The sequence below is a fragment of the Colletotrichum godetiae genome (assembly GCF_030913485.1).
Source record: "Colletotrichum godetiae strain CBS 193.32 chromosome Unknown BDP55scaffold_85, whole genome shotgun sequence".
NCBI classification, from domain to species: Eukaryota; Fungi; Ascomycota; class Sordariomycetes; order Glomerellales; family Glomerellaceae; genus Colletotrichum; species Colletotrichum godetiae.
Genome location: NW_026851333.1, coordinates 116,723 through 137,903, shown reverse-complemented (window position 1 = coordinate 137,903; position 21,181 = coordinate 116,723). Strand labels below are relative to the sequence as shown.

The 21,181-nt window shown below is 53.2% G+C and overlaps 6 protein-coding genes across 6 annotated transcripts; 4 read left to right on the top strand and 2 right to left on the bottom strand.

The window, feature by feature from the left end:
* Positions 1-1,710: 1,710 nt before the first annotated feature.
* On the bottom strand, positions 1,711-1,944 carry BDP55DRAFT_510518 (uncharacterized protein; the record flags this gene model as incomplete). The annotated part of the gene is made up of 1 exon (XM_060567708.1): positions 1,711-1,944. A coding segment is annotated over one exon (234 nt), but the record flags the coding sequence as incomplete, so codon positions are not given.
* Positions 1,945-3,529: 1,585 nt separating this feature from the next.
* BDP55DRAFT_684703 (P-loop containing nucleoside triphosphate hydrolase protein) lies at positions 3,530-5,957 on the bottom strand. Its single transcript, XM_060576414.1, has 2 exons — positions 4,330-5,957; positions 3,530-4,259 (listed from the first exon to the last, which is right to left on the bottom strand). The coding sequence occupies exons 1-2, from the start codon at positions 5,538-5,540 to the stop codon at positions 3,683-3,685; spliced, it is 1,788 nt and encodes a 595-aa protein (XP_060422537.1). The 5' UTR covers positions 5,541-5,957; the 3' UTR covers positions 3,530-3,682.
* Positions 5,958-8,971: 3,014 nt separating this feature from the next.
* BDP55DRAFT_507182 (exonuclease) lies at positions 8,972-9,688 on the top strand (the record flags this gene model as incomplete). The annotated part of the gene is made up of 1 exon (XM_060567677.1): positions 8,972-9,688. A coding segment is annotated over one exon (717 nt), but the record flags the coding sequence as incomplete, so codon positions are not given.
* Positions 9,689-11,564: 1,876 nt separating this feature from the next.
* Positions 11,565-12,062, top strand: BDP55DRAFT_566608 (zinc-binding domain-containing protein; the record flags this gene model as incomplete). Its single annotated transcript, XM_060570520.1, has 1 exon — positions 11,565-12,062. One exon carries the CDS (start codon positions 11,565-11,567, stop codon positions 12,060-12,062), a length of 498 nt encoding a protein of 165 aa, XP_060422535.1.
* Positions 12,063-14,528: 2,466 nt separating this feature from the next.
* On the top strand, positions 14,529-17,145 carry BDP55DRAFT_684699 (P-loop containing nucleoside triphosphate hydrolase protein). Its single transcript, XM_060576413.1, has one exon. It carries the CDS (start codon positions 14,946-14,948, stop codon positions 16,884-16,886), a length of 1,941 nt encoding a protein of 646 aa, XP_060422534.1. The 5' UTR covers positions 14,529-14,945; the 3' UTR covers positions 16,887-17,145.
* A 1,142-nt stretch (positions 17,146-18,287) lies between these two features.
* On the top strand, positions 18,288-20,822 carry BDP55DRAFT_773804 (RNA dependent RNA polymerase-domain-containing protein; the record flags this gene model as incomplete). Its single annotated transcript, XM_060581189.1, has 2 exons — positions 18,288-18,974; positions 19,107-20,822. The coding sequence occupies 2 exons, from the start codon at positions 18,288-18,290 to the stop codon at positions 20,595-20,597; spliced, it is 2,178 nt and encodes a 725-aa protein (XP_060422533.1). The 3' UTR covers positions 20,598-20,822.
* Positions 20,823-21,181: the final 359 nt, after the last annotated feature.

Genomic DNA, 21,181 nt, shown 5'->3' with positions numbered 1-21,181 from the left:
AAACGGGGATTGAGAGGCTGGGCATAACAGATCATGCCCCAATAACGACAATTATGCTCATAGCCAAGTCGCTTCCTCTTTAGGGGAGCGTACCGGATGTTTCCGGTGCTCCATATAGTGTCATCTCTTAGAAAGCGATGTGCACCCATCTCCACCTCAATACCTCCCCGCCAATTCGCACCGTAACTCACCGTGATAGCTCCTCAATTGGTCTAGATCAGGCAGCAACCGCCATGTTTGGAGTTTTGGAGCACATTGCATTTCTTGACCTCAGAAACGCTGATCATAAGCGCAGAAAAGGAAGCAACACATGGTCATGATTGTACACTAGTGGGGTAAGGCCCGGCCACGCTGGATTCGATGCCTTCACGGCCGTTCTGGATGTCTTCGAGAACCGAAGGTAGGCTTTTCTCTTGAGGAGAACGTGCTCCGGCTTGGTCCGAATAGTGACTGTTCCACGGCCGGTGATGACAGATGAAGGCCAGGCTCTTGACGCGGAAGATTCACCCTCCACTGAATCCCGCGCGGCCCGAGATCATCCTCGAAATCTGCGCGGTTGCAGAGGATTTGCCCGCCAAGAGCCCGCTTGTGAGCAGTCTCTCGTCGTTGGATAAGGTTCAGACAATCCACCTCGCTGTCGAGGAACATATCTGGCTTGATATCACACCAAGCGTTCGGACCTTCGTCGGGCCGTGCTCCTTTGCCTTCGTCATATCAAATTGATTAGCGAGCAGATTGTTGGTAGCGATGACAGCCAGAAAAATGCTGTTCGACTTTCGCATGGAGCTTTCCACGAGCTCCATGACGGTCAATTTGCCTTTGCTTGCTTGCATCGCGGAAGCCGAGTGGGAAATGCCAGGCAGGTCAACCAAAGAGGACAAATGTCTGATCTTGTACTGTATTTTGATGCGCAGAAGGCCCTTTGCATCCGAGAGTCCCATCTGCTTTCTTGATTCGCTGATGATCTGTTTGTCTTCGCATCCATGTCCAACACTTGCAGCGAGTGGGGTGGTCTGCTGCAATCCGCGAATCGAATTGTCGCTTGGATGGATGGATAGTCGCTGGAACGAACGCCCTCATGAGCCGGGAAATGAACATGAGAGATGGCTTCAGGCACAGATGGCTTCCAGAATGACTGTGCTCCGACAACAATGCTCCGACAACAATGCTTCGCAGAAAGTCATCGGTTTTGCCGACGCCCAGAGAAGAGTGTGTCGAAAGAAACCTCATCTCGGCGCGGTTCGAATCTTTAAGAGCTGAGCGATTGATGACAGAGCCTAGTATGTTGAGTGTGTGGTTATGATTGAAGGCTTCCAGGATGTTTGGTTGAAATGAACGCCGTTACAGTTGGGGTGCTTTCCGCGATGTGCGCCATACCCAATGAGCGGCTACAGTACCATGGCAGCGTCACACAGCGACCACAGCAACAGCCCGGGGTATAGCTTGTTCCCCAAATCACCTAGACTCGGTCCGACGCTTGCAGGCGGCAGCGAGTGCGCTCTCAGCGTCTTCTTCCAGTCGCCTTTTGGCGAAAGTCTAAGGGCCTTGCGGATCTGCAACTTCCCACCAGGTTCAAAAGCATTATCTACTCCTCCTGAACAGATGCTCCTACGGCTTATGATCAGCCTCGAGCTTTGCGGCTTGTAAATAGACCTTCCGTGATTCTCGCATCCACTTGGCAGCCCGCATCCAACTCTCGTTCTCCTGCACATACCTTGGCAGCTCATGTACTGGTACGTCGCCAAAGTCCATCGGTCTGTGGTGCGACCATGGTTCTGGCGGCTTGCTGCGCACCAGCGGGATCCGGTCCTGGCCTTCTGCAGGCGCTCTCGTCAGCGCGTCCTCCGCCTCACGCCGCTCAGTGGCAATTCTCTGCACTCTCATTCGATGGGCTGCCTTGCCGAAGTTCGTTTTCCGTCCGCCGCGAGCTTTGATTTCTTCCATTTTCTGTTCGAACCACTTGTCGGAGCGATTGTGGGACCAATGGATACGCGGGTCGATTCTCATGTAAGAAGGTCTTCTCTCTGCGGCTCCAGCGGCGCCAACAGAGGCTGGACCGGTGTCAAGCAAGATACCGTGGGGTGGTGGGAGGGCATCAGGTTGGCCGTAGATAATAGCATCGAAGCTGCGCTCGTCAAATGTACGACAAAGCTCAATCCGGCGATCTTCGCAGATCAGCTTCTCGAAGGTAGCGAGTCTCTTCGGACATGCGCATTTGGAAGTGGCGGTAACAGCTTGGCTGTGAGGAGGACTGTGGCATCGGGGCGCCTCTGAGCCCGTGCGACAACTGTATCCGATGCATGGGGGAATGTTAGCCGCGTCGGCAGGACTAGGCTTATCAGGTGAAGACCCCTTTCCCATCTTGCTCACGGATAATTGTTGGATCATCCGTCGGCCTAACCAGCAAGATCAAATATTGAGGCGTAGCACAACTTTGACCTGGTGGGCTCCCTTTAGGCCTGTCATTTGCAACGGGAGTTCGCGACGTGGCGGGCGCGGATTTGACAATCGTCGAGGGCAGCAACTCCGATGGTCCGTGCAACGTGAGGCTGTAATCGCGCTTACCCAGTGCTGCTCTGGACGGCGGAAAGTGACGCGTCGGTTGTTCGCTTTTGTTTTGCCAAAGACTCCACTCGGGACTTGGTAATCCGATCGGATGACAAGCTTCTATTCGTGAGGCCTTTCGCGAGCTTTGGCCTGGAATATCATCGAACGGTAAACCCTCGTAAACCCTCGATGGGGGTTCTGTCGTCTGATGAAGATAGCGTATAGCCCTGCGTGACAGACGGTCGCGTGAGTACGGTCTTCACGCATAAGGACACAGCTTGGTTGAAGATGGCGATGATTGCCAGGAGTCAACACTTTGGCTTCGCGCCCGGCTGGGAATCTGCAGAAAAGTCTATGAAGTGAGCACAAGAAACGGAGGACCATGTACCAAAAAGTCAGCCGGATGGATCGCTTTACATTTTTCTCCAAGGAGCTGTGTGTGCATGCACGCTGTCTTTCGCCGACGTATACTTACGTAATCAAACAGACACAAGTGGGACAGCCGGATGGCAAACCCCGCCATGCCCCGCCAAATTCGCTAGAGCCAGTCCCGGTTTTCCTGCCTAAAACGGACGATCGAAAAAGATTCATGAGTCTGACGATATGGGCCATCTAAGTCCCTTCTATACCTCAATACTCTTTTTGAGAATTTGCGACCCTCACTACGATAAAAGGATGACGCCTGGGCTTACCCTCATTGATTCAGCAGACCAAAATTGGTATAGTCGGTTGGAGGACCATGCTTCAAGCGAGTGCATAATTGACTCGTGACATCCGGGTCAACCACGAGGTGTAGACTCGGAAGACTTGGTGCTGATCCCGGTTGAGGTCGTTGTATGGCCGCGATGGATCCGAATCAATGGAATTCTCACGAAGAGTGGTAATATGTGAACGTCGAGGAAGAAATAAGATGTTTGCACTATCTCTAATCCAGGCATGACGTGGGTTCCCCCTCAAACAAGCCTTATTCGCCAAATAGTACTGTCGATTGCAACCAAAATTGCCCACGCACTTCACTGTATTCTCGTCAGATTCCATCGCAAGTTGGTGTTCACAGCTTAGCTGCTGGGTGTGGCAATGCCACTCATCCGGCCCGTTCAGTGTGCGTTCGCTTTGGCCACCGACTGCGTACCAATCAACTCCTGAAAAATTCGGCGGCCCTCTTCCAGCTTCTGCACACGATTCGACAAAAAACTCGCTGACGCCTACTTTCCGGCCGCTCCGAAGCAATGGCTTCAAGCTTGTCGTCTGCCATGCTGATAATGACCAGCGGTGAGAATATCCTGTCGAGCCCCCGAATCATGTGCCGCTCGATCACTTGCGTCGTCACATTGGCGACAAAGGTCTTGTACTGCACCTTGTAGATTGCCCGCAAACAGTCTAGGGCCTCGTCACTGCTGAACTTATTCATGTCGATGGAAGTTACATTGCTTCTCAAACAGGCCGATATAACGTTGTTCATCTCCATTCCCGGATCGAACTTGTCGTAATGGTGTCCACGATTGCAGTTCACGGGCGGCGCTTGTGCGAAGGTGCCTGGGAGTAAAGATTCCAATCGTATCTTCAGCCTCTCTTGGCTCCGCTGCTCGATGGTGTCTGTGTAGTAGTGGTTGTAGTTGATGGGAAATTCTTTGATGTCCCTCATGAGCTTGCCTAATTCGTCATACGCTGCCTGCTTCCGCTCGGCCAGCGTGTCCTGGACCATGAATGTCCTGAATCGTTCACATCAGCGCTATGTTAGGCTGTGCTGGCTGTTTCAGCGTGGCATGCAAAGTAACTCACCAAATGCGACCCTTCATCTCCTTAAGAACTTTCTGTTCTAGCAAATTGGCGAGGAAATCCCTACACAGCTGACCTACTTGCTCGATATGATTTCTAGCCAGATTTTCCCACGGCTGACACTGTTCCCAGAACAGCTCACCGATGAGACGCGGGTTGAAGTTCCCAATCAGCTCGGTACCCCTCGAACGGAGAAGCATCTTTTGAACCCATGCGCCGGATTTTTTTCTGGAGAGCGGCTTCGGCGACGGCGTCATAGACGTTTTGTTCTGGTCGAGGTCCTCCGCTACAACCAGCCCTTTCTCTGTTGTGGACACGAAATGGTACCTGTGGCCCTTTTGCCGTAGGGTTTCGGCAAACACCTCATTCCTGTACTGCACAGCAGCTCTGAGCCGAGCGATAGTGCTCTTGCTCTGCAGTAAGAACGACTCCTCAGCGCCCTTCTTGAAATAACTATGCTCGTAATTACCATTGAGACTCGCTCTGCAAATTTCCTGACAATCCATAGTGAGTTGGGCCAGATATACACGGCAATCTCGGGATCCCACCGGACATCGCCCAACAAATTCAACTCGTGCCTGTCTACCTGGAGAACCCGCTCGAGATCCCCGCTGGGCTGCGGAGACGTGCTCGAACAAAAGATGGCTCAATCTCGCCCGCAGAGTCTCGATGCCGACGATATCCCGTGGCAGATTGCGAAAATTTAACGTGCGGAAGAACTGCATCTCAGCTGCGTTGCGTTCCCAAAATGAAAATTCGTTCTCGGAGAAACGGCGGTTCCTAACGACATGCCACCCAAGCTTGAAAAACACATCCTCATTGCGAGCGAGCTCGAGTAACTTGGATTCGGAGCCAGATCCCTCCGGCAATTGGTCGGGCTTTGTGATGATACCGAGCGTACGGTCGCCTCGCGGGTCGAATCTGCGAACTCGTTGAAGGATCGGCTGGTTGGCCGCGTCGTTGGTTGCCGACACGACGGCCAGGCAGATGGTACGAGGCCGCCTGATGTAGCGGTCGGTGATGTCTGCGACCAAAGCCACGTCATTCTCGGAGACGCCTCTCGTAGCGGACTGAATCAAGCCCGGTATATCGATCAGGGTAAGCCGCGGGCGGTCAGGTCCGTTGATCTCGATGCTGAGCGTGTCTTTGGAGAAAGCGCTATCAGGTGCCTGGCCCAGCTGTGAGCTATTACCGCCCCCATTACTGATGCCCATGACTTTCTTCGCAGCGCCTATGATGAGGGGCAAGTCCTTGAAATCGGTGATGGATTCCGAGAACTCTTTGATTCGTTTTTGATTTTCTTGGCCCCGTTCATTGCCCGGGATTATCCTGACGGTGAGACTCTCGGTAAGCTCTCGTCGGAGGCTGATTCCCGTGGCAAATCGCGTGCAGAGATTTTCGTTCCTCGGGAAAGGTATATCGGTCAGTGCTTCCAACACGGAGCTTTTGCCGGCCGACTGATCCCCGCAGACGACAATATCGGGCAGAGAGAGAATTCCGTCGAGACCACACTTTCGTAGCTGCGTGATGGTGTCAAGTACTCTTCGCTGATCTTCGGTTTGTAATCCCTCGAGGGTTGTGCCGAGTGTTCAAAAAGTTCTTCCATTGTCGCAAAAAGGAGGGTCGAGCGATGGCCTCTCTTCGCCCACCTCCTCCATAATGTTTGAGCGATATGTTGTATGTTGCAATGCGCAGGTGACGGAGGCGTGGCCGATGGTACAATGCCTCAAGGGTACGACGGAAGAGTCCTGTCAGTGAGGAACACCCTCGCGGTTGAATGATAGAAAACTGCAGAATGCCTCCTGTCTTCCTTCAGACCAAGACGACCACTCAATATGTACTCCTTCGTTTGCCCGTGCACCATCACCTAAACTGCCTGAGCCGAGGAATGGTCGGGATGGCGCGACGTCTGACGCTCTAGGCCTCAACCTACTTCCGCAGCCCACGCGCAGTTGTCTCGAACCCCCACGCCACTTCAATTTGATGTTTGACGTCGGAAATCTTGCTTCGTACGGGGATTCGTCGTCCAGCAGCACGCGCCGTTGGCACAACAAGCTTCTTGCTATCTGATCAGCAGCGCTCTTGGCCCGTGAATAATGGAAGGCACGAACGAAACTGAAACGAGGCTTTGATGTCCCCCTCCACTTGGTTGTTGAGTAAGACCGGGTCTGATGTGAGGATTCAGTTTCGTACAATGTTTACCCTGCCCTTGACATGGCATCCACCACAGCATCGCGAGGTACACCCGGGCGTGGTACACTGCAATTCTGCTGCCCCTTTGAGTTTCTATGGGCCCTGGCAGCAAGCCCTGGCCTGCGTATCGGTACGAGGGGTTCGGAGTCGCGGTATGCACCGAGCCGGGCTACCTGCTGCGCTTGTGCCGGAGGCCGTTCAACCCACTCATGCTGGCGAACAAGAGATGAGCTCAAGCAGTGCCGCATTATGTTTGTACTAATAACATACGCTTACTTGGCTAATCCACGGCCCAATGGTACCAAATTTCGTGTGAGCGAGTGCCGTAGAAAGGCCAAGCGCTAGTGCCTTGGCCTCGGCGATGACCACTTGCCCGTCTTTTCACACGCAAAGGCGACATGCTAACCGCGAATGTCCCACGGCAGCTGCTCAGCACGTACCAAGCTCCATCAAGGGACGGAGTCCAGGTCGGCGAATCTCCGCACGAACAAGGAGGAGGTAATCACCCACCACGCGGGCCGTTGCGAGACAGCCACATACAACCCGCCGCTAGTCAATCGGGTAGTTCCCGAGACCGCCGATACGACTCCACACTTCCTAGCGGATCTGGAAGGCGCTACACAATGAACGGTGGTGACCTAGCGGAGGTGCGAAGCGATCAGTCAACGTACCCGATGCTCGCAGAAACAGCCCGAGGCCTTGGCTCGGCTCGAGTATCACAGCCACAATTCACTTACTACATGCGGGGACGCAGGTAAACGCCATCGCCCTCTCTTTTCCAAAGCCTTGTAACGCGGTTCTCTAAGCAATCGTGTCTACTGGACGAAACCTTGCACTCCTTCTACCGGCAGCGTGCACACATTGGCGTTCCATCATCCGCCTCAATTTGCTTGTGACTAAATGTATAAACCAAATTCACAATTGGGTATAGCGAAAGACCCATTCCGGATTCTCGCGCATGAGGGATGTCAATTGGGCGTGACTAGCAAAGATGCTGTTGGCTCCGAATCGGCTTCTTAGGTATGTTGACGCTCCTCATGCATGCCCCCGTAGTCAGAACATCTGGAAACGGCCGTCATGAGCGCTTCGAAGGACTGATGATGCAAGAGTATGTTTGTACGTGGTAGGTTCTGGCCTCAGGAGTATGCTCTGCCAGGGTCTGGGCGCCTTCAAGAGGCATCTGAAGTTTCGGGGAATGGGATCGAAGTGGCCAGGACTGCGAAAGCACCTGCTGTACCTCAACAACTAGCTTCCACCGAGCAAGTCAGCGAGACCAGAGCCGTTCTCGACTAACTGTTTCGTCGGGCTTGTCAACCCTCAACAGCCGGTATTGCCGCAAAACTCGCATTCGTTGTGTTACGAGAAAACACCTGTCACCGTGCATTGTCATCCGTTGGGCTCGGTGGTGCGTCACTGCCATTGACAGTATGTATTGTGAGAGGCACGCCGCGTGTTCTCTTGTACTTTCTCTTAGACCCACTTGCCTCTGTTAGACCAGGAACCCAGCCATTATTGTATGTAGTGTACGACCAGGCGACCAGCTGTGCCCCGCCAGACCACGTGGCAGTGGTCAGATGGGGCGCTGTTTCCGCCGGCCTTCCTGGAGAATTGACGTCTGCTGCGTTTGGCGTACTGGCTCCGGATGGCAGCCTTTTTGGTGCCTCGTTGCACAGGGAGAAGTCTAGTCGTGCTATGGTTTGTGAAGCCAGGGTTAGTGGGGCGGAGTCTACCTGTCACAAGAGTGGCAGGTCTGCGCTGCTGCTTTCTATGCGCTCCGTTGACTCATCTGCGGCATCTGATGTCTGGAAGATGTCGGTCAGGTAGTACTGGCCTGTGAACCAGTCGGTCAGCTTGTCGGCCGTGAAGGAGAAGACCGGTGTTGTGTTCGACCACAACTCTGTTTTGTTCGTGGGCGTGCGCCTGAATACGGAGAATAGCCTTCCTGGTGTGAAGGGCGAGGGCGGTGGCAACACTGGAGTGTTTAGACACCTGAAAAGTTTCCGTGTTGCTTTATACTTGCGACGGAGGATGATTTGAAGCGTCAGATTAGTTGGCACGTAGTTTAGAAACGGAGTGATTTGGCTTTGCAAATGAGTTATTCGTCTGGAGTGGGAACGTGCTTGACTGTGATCTTGATATGCTACGGGGTGCCGCCCTCATTTCATCAGCGGCGTGGGCTTTCTGTAGTCACATGTGTTGGCAGGGGTAACGCTGCATCGCCTGCTTAACACCCTCGAACGAAGGGAGCAATGCTCAAGTTCCACGCTACCGCAGCCGGCGCTACAGGGATTCGATGAAAGACTGCCTCGGCATCAGCAGTATAGTCGTCAACCAAGGGAAAAGGAGGCCATAGACGACATATGAAGACGCTCGAAAGTCGCTCAAGCCGTCCTTCGAGGGTTGAGCGCAGCTGCCACTCTTCATCGCAATGTCTGCTGGCGATATACATTACAGCCTAGTTGACTCGGCAGAATCGATGTCCAATCTACTCACGTCAATACAGAATCTTCCGATCGGTCTGCCGTCGCTTTTTGTAGACCTGGAAGGCGTGAGTCTCTCTCGCAATGGTTCCATTTCACTTATTACCATCTTTGTTTTGCCCCGAAGTCACGTTTACCTCGTCGACATACACACCATGCAGTCTACAGCATTCTCAACCGCGGTCGGAGGAACAACCTTCAAACAGATTCTTGAGTCTCCGGACATCACCAAAGTCTTTTTTGATATCCGCAACGATTCTGACGCCCTGTTTCATCACTTCCAAGTGAATCTCAGCGGCATCGAAGACATGCAGCTGATGGAGAACGCAGCTCGCCCGCGCGGGCAACGGCGATATCTGAATGGATTAGATAAGTGTATCGGACTGTACGCACCTCTGTCGCCGGAGGAGAAGGCTCACTGGAAAGCCGCCAAGGAAGCCGGGCTCAATTTGTTCCATCCTAGCAGAAGTAGATCCTACGAAGTTTTCAACTCGCGACCGATGTCTGCACCCATCAAATTGTACTGCATCAACGACGTGCGATATTTGCCCCACTTGAGGGAGACATTGTGGCGGCGGCTTGACGGAGTATGGCGGCAGAAAGTGGTGGAGGAGACAAAGACACGTATCTTGGAATCGCAGAGTCCATCTTACGAGCCGCAGTCGGAGACTAAGAAGTTTGGACCATGGGGTAAATCTTGGATCTATCAGGAACTAATATACTTCTTTCGACGATTGCTGTCGGATTTGCAGCCACGTCGTCGTTCCCGAACGAGCTATGGGACGGGCCGCGGCCGCTACTTGTCGTTAGCTCCCGTAACCCCTGTTGTGTGGGACGGGACCTCTCTTTCTAACGGGACTGCGCACAAGGAGCTGCGCTCTGCGCCCCGCCGCCGCGTGGTGGGCGTGATGGCAACGTGCTCCGCCCTTCAGTCCTATCTCTGCCCGAGGAGAATTCGCCTTAGAAACCACCTCGATCGGCGGCTCTTATGAAGCGCTCGAAGCAGGAAACCTCAGCAGACGTTGGCCACGCAATTGAGCAAAGAGGATTGGTTTCCCAGAGAAAACGCGCGTAGGATATGAATCTTGACTACAACCGTCGGGCTCGTGGTGGAATGCACAAGCAGCGCATTGAGAAGATAGACACCTACTTGCTCGATGCCCATCGCGTCTGCTCCGCCGGTTACGGATGAATGTGCTAGACATAACCGACTTGTTATGCCTCTGCCAGAAACGAATGGGGATGGAAGGCTCAGCACTTGGCCCTGGGCAGGATGCCTCCGGCAATGTTCTGCGCCACTGAAAGCAAGCAGACAGAGCGAGAGGCTTCGTCAGCAATGGTTGTGAGTTCAGACAGGGCCAGTCTCCCGGCAGCGTGCACACGCAGCGCGTGCCGCACTGATGCTCCAACACCCACCTCGATTTGCTTATGACCGAACCACAAGTTAAAGTAATGATTAGGTTTGGCTGGCTATTTTGCGATGCAGGACCTGGGCGCTGTTCGAAGACTCAGTCCTAGTTCTCGCACACATGAGATGCCAATTGGGCACGTGATCGGCGAAGATGTTTTTGGCTCTGAACCGGCTTCTGGAATATGTTGACGGCCCTAATGCATGTTCTTGCACTGAGAATCCCTAGAATCAGCCATCATGAGCCCTTCGAGAAATCGATGGTGCAAGAACATGTGTGTATGTATGTATGAAGGTAGCAGGTTCGGGCTTCAAGAGTATGTCCTGCAGGGCATTCAGACGCCCCCAATAGGAGATTTGAAGAGGGGTGGCGACATCCTCACCAAATGAAGCTGAATTGGTGGGGAGGTTTGAGGAAATTGATTATGATGCGGTAGCTGGGATGATTATGTAAGTGGCTCCGTCGAGATGTGCAATGCTACAGCGAATATGGAAACGGTAGACGGGAATGCGTAAGCAACGGTCTCTCACGGATGATGTGCGGCGCCAATTCTGGCCGAAAGAAAGGGATTCATTTGAGGAGTCTGGTCCGATTGGTATTTTATGGACATATCAGTTGATTTGCTCTTTCCCATGTTGTTTTCTGCGGACGGCCAACCGCCGCCGCCCTCCTCGAAAATAGTGGGTGTTTTAGATCGACCAGTCCGATGAAACAGTTGTTCGACAACGGCCCCGGTCTCCGTCGGAATGGTCCGAATGACCTACACGGCTGACTTGCTTAGTGAACGCTAGTTCTTTAGATATAGCAAGTTCACAGTCTTGGACACTGCGGGGTGGTCAGCAGAGTGTCACACCTTCACCTCGCCGCTGTCCTCCATGCCAGTGCAGTCTTGTTGGTTGGCCTGCATATATACGCCAGTAAAACAAGTCCACCGCCAGACTATTGCATTCTGTACACTGTATCCTCGCGGCCTATCATATTCATTCTGAGTTGATTACCCCGCGCTGCCCTTGCAATGCTTTAAATAAGCCGTCCCCTGACTGTAGACGAAAGCTTTCAGTGAGACGCCCAGCTTCAGGCATCATCATTTGCGCAATCGCTCGAAAGACGAAAACGGACTCTTGTCCCAAAAAGTACATCTTCTTCCTACCTCAAGATGGCGAAGAAAAAGTCTTACAATCGCAGTACCGGAAAGAAGACTTCTTTTACGTTCCCGCTGCTTCACCCAAAAGTCGCTAATGCCGTCATCGGCCATATCACCGTCGTCTGGGTCAGCAAAAAGACCACACGAGAGCCAAACAACACTCACTCCACCTCGGTAAAGGGAAAGTTCACTTGCGACAACGGCGCTTGTTCCAACAAAACTTGGATAAGCGGAAAAGTGACTCTGGCGATCCAGGGATACCCAGGCGGCGGCTATAATGCAGTCGTATACAATCAGCGATGCAGAGTGTGCAAGGAACTGGGGATTTTCTCGCTGGATGAGGACACATACGTCGATCGAATTGCATATCGGTTGAAGAAGTGGGCGGGCGTGGCAATGGAGCGGCGTGTGTACGAAAAAAGGGGTACCCCTCCCCACAAGAAAGAGCTTTGTGAGGGCTGCAAGAAAGGCTGTTGTAGAGAAGGCTTTGCTGATTTTAATTTGTACTGAGTTGAGACATTCCAAAGGTGATTTCGGACTGGGGAGGTCTCCAAGTAGAGAGCGTTGCAGCTGCCTTGTAATACTGACAGCGTATCCAACTTCAGCTTTGCGATGCAGTCAACTACAATATAGGGGCGTGTCTATCTTTCAACTCCTCTCATCTACAGATACATCCAAGCTTGCGTTTGAGCTTGACGGATCGCGATGGAAGTTTATCGGGACTCTGGGAGGTGTGATACGTTTGCAGCAGGTGAACGATGGGTCCAACCCCAGCGTCAACAGCGGATGAACGACGTCGAGTGCAGACAACGGCAGCACGACGTCTTCGTACGCAATGACTAGCGATACGTTATTCTGAAAAGAGGCACCACTGGGGGCCCTTCACTGTGTGCTCTAGCGACACGATCGGCCCCGGTCGTCTTGTGGCGTGTCTCTTCCCCCGAATGATGAGGGGACGCGTCGCGACCGCGTGTTATGCCGCCACCTCGACTGCACGAGGCCGGGATGGCGACACGAATCGTTTACCATGAGCCTTCGCAACGGTGCTCCAACGCAGGTTTAGGGGCTGGCACACTTGGACGCACCGTCAGGATGGCGTTGGAGCACCTGATCAATGCAGCCGGAGCATACTCTGAACGACGCCCGTCTGATGGTACCTCTGGCGCAGGGCGGCCGAAGTAGCATGCTCTTCGGACGAAGTGACGGCAAACACTTGCTAGCTTGCGCACCTTGCGCCATCAAGCCCCCTTGTTGTCAAACAACGGAGACAGGCGAGCAGTGGCACGCGCTTGCGGCACGCCTGGCGGCACGCCTGGTGGCAACCCCGTATCGTGGTCTAGTTGTAGTGCTGTGGCCGCTCGCTTCACTCTCCGCTGCAGCGTGTCAGTCTAGACTAGCGCCCGTTATGGGGGCTCTTTATGTTGCATGCATGCGGTTAGCCCCACAACACATGAGGGTCCCTGTCGGGAGCGCAGGCTTGGCTTCCGGTTGGTTTGGCCATCGGCGCGATCACAACCCACGAAAGACCCTGGATGTTGTTGACACGGACGGTGAAGTGCACGCCCTTCCTTAATATATGCGAAAAGGCTACACACGGTGGCATTTGTTTGTTGCATGTGGCGTGGGGGACGTTCCGTCTGAGGAAGCGCCAGGCAGTTTACGCCGTGCATGCTGCGGTGCTTAGGCTTATGGGGCTGCGGTGATGCTGGCCCCGACAAATGAGGTGTCACCAGGCGGATGAGAAGAGCCTCCAACACGTTCCGGCGTACATGTGTCAGGGTGGCGCGGGGAGCCGTTCGATTCGTTAGCTGCGGGCTACCCTGGACGTCACGTCAAGATAGCGTATGGCCCCTGAGCGCCCACGCAGTAGGTCTGTGCCCGTACTTCAGTCCCCGCAGAGTCGAGCACTTGGTTCGCCTGACTAGTAAGTTCCTTGTTCATACAAGCGCGTACAAGGGCAGGGAACGCGCCAACAGCTTCAGCAGATTCCCGAGGTTGCGTCGATCGATTGGAGCCACAGGAGACTATTCCAGCCCACCAGAGTGGCAGTCCATGACCAGGCTGCGAATGAGGTCTGCATCTGCCCGCTTGGAGACCAGTCTCGGCGACGCACAAGAGCAGTAAAGACGACACAGCGAACCGCGGATGACGGGGGTTTTGCCGCCACTGTTGACCGAGGGCGGGGGCTGTTGAGTGCAGTTGGCAGACTAGCGCACTCGTAGCCGGTCAACCCCTCATTGACGCGGCGGTGGGATGCTTGCCCCCGGAAGCCCATAAGAGTGGTTTTCGATTCAACATGTGCTCTCTTGGCCGATATTTGTCACTGTTGCGGTTGCTCGTGGGGTTGATAGCATTATACAGAATCGCGGCTGGCGGAGACGGATCATGGCTGCCGGCTTCAGGATCGAAAGGTGAATGCTTAGGCAGTATTCACTGAGCTTTCTCTAGGTTCCATAGTGATTGATGGGGGTTTACGCGAGCTTGATCTTCCCTACCAGTGTATGGCTGAGTAGATGAATACGATTGTCCGCGATGAAGACACAGGGGTCGGGAATCGCGCTGGTCACGACCCAAATGCAAAGTCACTGAACATGCCACTGATGTGGTAGTAACTGAGAGTTAAGCTTGCTTCATTTGTTGCTAATACGCGGAGGGATAGCCCTAGTCTGGTCTCCATCTCGAGCAAAAGCAGCCAACCGTGATTGGCGATCGCGGGTTGAAAGCGCCAGGGTCCTATGTCTCTACAGACTTATTGCAAATAATACATGTGTACGTATGCAGCCGGGGTATGCACTTCGTTGCAGTAGACTAACTTCTGCGCTGACACGGCGCCACGTCGTTGTGCATGACCCGGGGCCAGCTCGTACCCAGAACTTGCTCATCTGCGAGGCTTGTGTGATACAGACGGCCTCCTGCATAGCTCCGCAGCGGCCGGCAGAAAAGTCCTCTCGGAAACACCAAGTGGAAGAATGAGACCATACGGTACTATGTTGCATGGCGTATCGTCCTGTCGTGTCCTTCCGCTTCGCCACGACCCGAATCGCCATCGATCTGAGAGGCCGGTCCAGGGAAGATGCGACACAAAGCAATAGGTCGTCAATGCAGCGTCTCCCAAACACATCTTGGTCATCGAGGCGCGGGGTGCGGCAGGACACATGCGATGGGCGCTTTTAAGCTGCTAGTGGTAAACCATACCGACTTGGTCACTCTATCACTTGGTGCGGCTGCACTCACAGGTAGTAGTCTACCATCGTGGAACTGTTGCAGGAAGCCATACTGCGGGAGCACTCTTTTTAAAGCACAGGCCCCCCTTTCAACAACATGAAATGAGCGTCACCTTCGACTTATCCTTTCCTGACTCGGGCTTCGTCCATTCCAAATCCTCCTTTCCGCATGATTCACTCCATCGCAATGTCTCCCGAGCCTGCTGACCAACATCCCCCCTTGACGAGCCCGGACCGGCTTCAGAAGATCGATCGACTTCGCGAAAGGAATATCGGAACTTACCTACCCCTGCCGCAACTTGTCGCCGTGGGTGATCAGAGCTCGGGGAAGTCGTCCTTGCTGGAGAGCCTGACGGGAATCCCATTCCCTCGCGGCCAGGAACTTTGTACCCGCTATGCCACCCAGATCACCCATCGACGGGAGGCACAACAACGAATTGATATCACGATCATTCCTGGACCACATGCGTCGCAGGATCACAAGAGAAGACTTGAGTCGTATCACAGACAGGTGCAGACAACTGCACAGCTTCGGGCAGATTTCCCCGAAATCTTGACACAGGTAGAGGAGGCCGACCCGGCTGGTGACCGAACCCTCGGGATCTTGACCAAGGTCGATCTGCTGAAAGAACAGAGCGCCAGACTTGCCGTTGTGAGCCTGGTAGAAGGCAAACGAAAACCCCTCAAGCTTGGATACCATATAGTCACGAATCGCGGGGGCGATGACCACGGTGAAGAGAACGATGCGTTAGCTGCGCTGCGCGAGCGCGAGGCCATCTTCCTAGAACATCCTTGGGACAGTCTTCCGGAGGATCGTTACGGCATATCACCCTTACGCGAGCGCTTGGAGGACCTCCTTGGCGAGATTACCGATCGTGCATTTCCTGAGCTACGTAGTGAGACACGCCAGAAACTGGCACATGCCGAGGAGAAACTCAAGGGTCTCGGCGCGCCTCGCCAGACACAGCGAGAGCAACAGCAATACCTCGTCGGCATTGCAGGCAACTTTCAGTCCCTGGTTCGTGCCGCGCTAGAGGCTAACTACTCGGCACATCCAGTGTTTGAAAACAACACGTTCCGTCTTATCACAGCCATCATCAACACGACGGACCAATTCAACACTGATTTTGACAAGTACGCCCGCACGTATCTTTTCGAAATAGAGCCACAGGTCGAGATTCCGGTTCCAAGTAGACCGAGGACTCCCGTAAGCCCTGTGTTTTCGGCGCAAGAGGAGGAGAAGCAAGATGATGCTAACCTGCGGCTTGCTCTGTTTGATATACCTCATCCCGAGGCCTTCCCTGACTTGGGCAGAATCATTGTGACGGATTGGACCACTGAATATCCGAAAAAAGGTATCATGAAGTGGATCGAGACTATTCATCAACGCTCCCGTAGCCTTGACCTTGGCTCACTCGGTCATGGTGTTCTTTCAAGTGTTTTTCTTGATCAATCGACAAAATGGGAGCTAATGGCGAAGCAGTATCTTAGCAAGGTCATTATCCTCATCCATCGGTTCATCCTTATGGCACTAGAGGCCGTCTGTATAGACACTCAAGTGCTCCAAAGCGTTACATCGGCCATACTAAGCGACCTCTGCCTCAAGTATAAGGACGGAATGAGCGAGGCGATCTTGCTGGTCAACGTCGAACGGCAAATTAGCCCGTATACGCTGAACCATTATTTTAACCATAATAATCAACGCAGCCATGGCGTGCGGATCCAGGAAACGCTACGTTCCATAGCCCGACACGAGCAGTATTATGAGGGTACTCCTCTGCTCATGGTTCCTCTGGACGATATTGCAGACGCAGTAACGAACAAGAGTAACGCGGCATACGCTATAGAGACCATCCACGATACCCTCGAGGCCTACTACGAGGTGGCTTACAAGCGGGTCGTCGACAACGTCTTCAGGCAAGCGGTCGCCTTTAAGCTGCTCTTTGGCCCTAAAAGCCCACTCTGGCTGTTCTCAGAGCAATGGGTCCTTAATCTGGACCTGGAAACGCTTCCTCTTGTGGCAGGGGAATATCGCCGGACGAGGGACTATAGGGAGAGATTGAAGAAGGAGATTCGGGACTTGGAGATTGCGATGGAGATCCTGCGTTGACCGGGGTTTCCTTTGTGCCAGGCTCCTGTAACCGACTTTTACTACTGATGGTACGCGACGTGTCAGAGGTTTCGTTTGCGGTTACTGTTCGTAGTTGGGAATGTCAAGGATAGCAAGTAGGCACACGCAGCCATCGTGGTGACGACAGAGCTATCAACACCAGGAGATAGCAACATAGAATAGGCAGTGTTCTGTTGGAGTAGTCTGCTGACCTACAGAACTAGAGGCCTGTAGAAGTGAACCAATCGTCCTCCCGCTATGGCTCCGCTCATCAGTCCAAGAACCTTGTCGAGGGACCAAATCATCACTACCATCAACAAGCTGAACCGCGATTATGATCTTGCTATCCAGATCCCCGACGTCAGCCAGGATTCTGCCTCTGCCTCTAGGCGCGCGAAACGCGATGCAGCATTCGCCCGCGACAAGATCGTGCGTCTACTGACGTGTATCTCCTCTTAGCAATCGTTTCTACTAGACAAAGTCTTGCATGCCTTCGACTGGAAAGCCCTCGCAGCCAGCGAGAAATGGCTTCGCCCCTATGATTGCCGCGACCCGAGCCGCGCAACGGCAAGACAGCCCAAGGCCGGCTTTCCAGGCGAGGTATTGGAACTCCAGATGGTACTACTTGGTGTTCTAGACAGGGCAGAACACACCATCAGGGTCCGAGAAACGCTCGCAGAGGTAGACAGTCCGAATGAAGGCAGACTCTGCCGCAAAGGCATTTCCCTCTGGAACGCATGGGACGATCCCGGAGCGAGTGAATTCGCAGGAATCAACAACTTCTAAGAACATTCCCAATGTTACCTTCTTAGGATCTGTTGCCAATGTATCGACGTGGCTAGACGCCCATCCGACCCCTTGCGAAAACTCTCCTGTTCTCTTGACTGCCTACACGGAAATTTCAGGCATTGATGACCCAAGTCTGTATAAGCCGGTTTCCGGTGCCTCGGTGTCTGCAGAGCCAGCCAATCTTCAGGGCCGGCTCAAGGCAATCTGGCGTGAGTCCCCTAGCCCCTGGTCCACGACGTGACGTGAACTCGGCAGCCAGGCATGGTCTTCTCAGCTTTTGCGCTGACCACAACGCAGCAATTGCCAACATTGGCTTAAACGAGCTCCTTTCGCTGTTGCATGGGAGATCACCTGTATTGCGCTTCATTGTGATGTTCATCTCGGCCAAATAGTCTTGTCTTACGATGAAATCTGGAGAGACTACGATACTATCGACCACGTCCTTCGAGAGCATCGTTCATTTAATGGGAAGGGTTTCCCAGAAAGACCAACACCCGACGCTTGGACAGCAATTCTAAGTGGCTTTGAGTCGTCCCATAAGCAGCGTGTCTCTTTCACGGCTTTCTTGTTCAACCAAAGAACGCTAGATCTGGCCCAATCTTCTCCATGAAAATGAATCCGGGCGTCTTGGATCAGGGATGCCGTTTGCATGGCAAATTCGGGTCTGATCAATTCCTTGAACTAGTGATTCCGTCAACGAGCTCATGGCCGACTCCGCTCAGAGACTCCGATGCATCTCAAGAGGTGATCCGCTGGCTTTCTTCTAAGGTGCATCACCTGGCCGGCAGGCAGTGGCGAGCTTCCTTCGCAAGGGACGCAGAGCCCAAGGTTCTTCAGACGAACGTGTTCTTTGGTCCAAGTCCGAAAAGCATTTTGCAAAAACGATTTTGCTATTTTGCTGAAGATGGAACCAACTTTGACGTCGCTCCTTCTACCGACCATCGGCCTGTGCACGCCCTTAGAGAGCCGCGACCCAAGCTGGAGGTTGGGAAGATGCTCGACTGGCTCTTGCAGTTGGATCGTAACAGTGACCAACCTTACCTTAAGCTCTTCACCCGCATCCAACTTGGTCTCAGCAAAACGACAGTAGTAGCTTCTCTGAATCAGAGCCAGATACGACACCGACGAGAAGATATCGTATCGCCAATCGGTGAAGTGATGAATGATGGCGTTGGTCGCATGTCACTGCTTCTTGCCCGCCAAATCAGGGAGGTCCTTGGTTTGAGCGACGTCCCGTCTGCGATTCAGGGTCGTCTGGGCTCTGCCAAAGGCGTGTGGATTATCGACGTCGAAGACAGCGTAAGCGATATCTGGATAGAGACCTGGCCCTCGCAAAGAAAGTGGGACTGCGACTTCCTTCAACAAGAACATCGGACACTGGAGATCAAGCCCGTTGCTGCACCGCCTCGATCCGCCAGCCTCAACATTTAGTTCCTTCCCATTCTAGAAGACCGTGTCAAAGACAAGCAGGCCATGAGGAAGTCTGTGGGAGACAGGCTCCTAGACCAGCTCAGCGACGAAATTGAAGCTCAGAAAGATGTAATCAAGTATCCGCTGCGATTTCGGCAATGGGTAAACGAAAACCTCGCCGCCAGGACGCAGCATTTGGCCCACGACAGCGTGCCGTTCCTGGCTGAGCTTCCCAAGTCCAAAGAGGATCAGCTCAACTATTTGATCGATGGCGGCTTCAAACCAACCGAACAGAAATTTATGCAAGATATGATATGGGAGCTCCGGCGCGCAAAATGTGAAAATCTGCTGAAGAAGATGAGCATCAAGATTCCAGGCTCGGCGTACCTGTACATGGTAGTCGACTTCTGGGACATTCTGGAAGAGAACGAGGTGCAAATATGCTTTTCATCTCCGTTCCGAACCGAACGTTTCTCAGACTTCATGCTGCACGGATGCGAGGTTCTTGTCGCACGATCTCCGGCGCACCTTGTCAGCGATATACAGAAGGTCAAGGCCGTCTTCAAGCCGGAATTGCGCGCACTAAAAGACGTCGTCGTGTTTTCAGCAAAGGGAGACGTTGCGCTTGCCGACAGGCTTTCGGGCGGCGATTACGATGGAGACAGGGCCTGGGTGTGTTGGGAACCAGCTATTGTGTCTCATTTTGAGAACGCCACTATGCCGACAAAACCAGACATTTCGAAGCATCTCAGGAAGGATACAACGTCGTACGGAGACCTCAATCATGGAGTAATCAAGTCTGTGGCAGTTTCGGCAATGATCAGTCGTGGCATTACCTTTGACATGCAACCCAGCTTCTTGGGAATCGCAACCAAGTTCAAGGAACAACTCTGCTACAACATGAACGACCTGAACAATGAGCAGGCTCTCTTGTTGAGCGCACTTCTTGGTAGCCTGGTCGACCAGTCGAAGCAAGGAATTGAGTTTACAGAGAGGGATTGGCATTCATTTCAAGGACAGATCTTAAACGGTTGTGCAATCCAAAACATGGACAAACCAGCCTACGAACAAGAGACTTGGACGGGCAGATTTGGCCCTGTCCATATCATCGATTACCTGAAGTTTTCGATCGCCAAACCCACTATCGAACAAGAACTGCGCAAGCTCGGCCGAGACATGAACCCAAGTCCTAGTCCTAGCCGCGGATTGTCAACTCTCCCGTCAAATGCCGAGGCGATCCAAACAGCTGAGTATTGGGACGCTGATCTGGCAGAACCAAACAATGAATTTGAAAGGCTAGCATTAACAACTCCGGTGCTCAAGAACGTCTTGAGGAATTTGGATGAGGACTTGGACGCCATCAAAATGAATTGGACTACTGAGATGGCTGCGGTCAAAGATGAAGACGAGCGTCCAAGTCTCATGTTGGACGTCTTCAAATATTGGTGCGCTATTAAGCCTCGGGCAGATAAGGAGCTCGATCCTTGGTTTGTGGCAAACCTGAAGCCATAATACACGCCCGCGGAGTTCTCCACATGGGCTTTGATCCGAGCCAGTGCCTCATTCAAGTGCTGGTATCGGCACAAGCCGAAGCTGCTGTGGCGTATGGCTGGCATACAGTTACAGTTCATCAAGTCAATGGCTTCGCGTAGTGAAATCCCTGTCGCCATGGTACCGAGTATGTGTGCGGCTCTAAAGCCTGACAGCAAATTCATCAGTCGGGCCGTTGCCCGAATGAAGGAGGAATTGGAGTATCCCGGGGTTGAAATTGATAATGATACCGCAGAGGACGAGTAAAGATTGTGATGCAGTGGTCTTCCATCAAAAGTCATGTACCAGAACTCGTTGCTGTCGGCATGGTCGTCGTGCTGATAGTTGTCAGCAATTCGAGGCAAATGACAGTGCACTACCTACGAAGTGGCTTGGATGCAGTGCTTGAACGATCATGTAACTGTCATGACGTGAAAGCTGGACTCTGAACAATGACAATTCGCTTTTTCAAAAGTAACAATTTGGGTCCTTCAATCCTTGGAGTACACCTGCTGTCAAATGTAGACCGAGACGCTGCCAACAAAGCCTTGCCAAGGTTCCTCCCC

Bases quoted from the DNA above. Each gene is read 5' to 3' on its own strand.
- BDP55DRAFT_684703 (XM_060576414.1), bottom strand. From the start codon at position 5,540: ATGGGCATCAGTAATGGGGGCGGTAATAGCTCACAGCTGGGCCAGGCA. The intron at 4,260-4,329 runs GTGAGTTACTTT...TGAACGATTCAG, and splicing joins GAGATGAAGGGTCGCATTTG to GACATTCATGGTCCAGGACA.
- BDP55DRAFT_684699 (XM_060576413.1), top strand. From the start codon at position 14,946: ATGATTCACTCCATCGCAATGTCTCCCGAGCCTGCTGACCAACATCCC.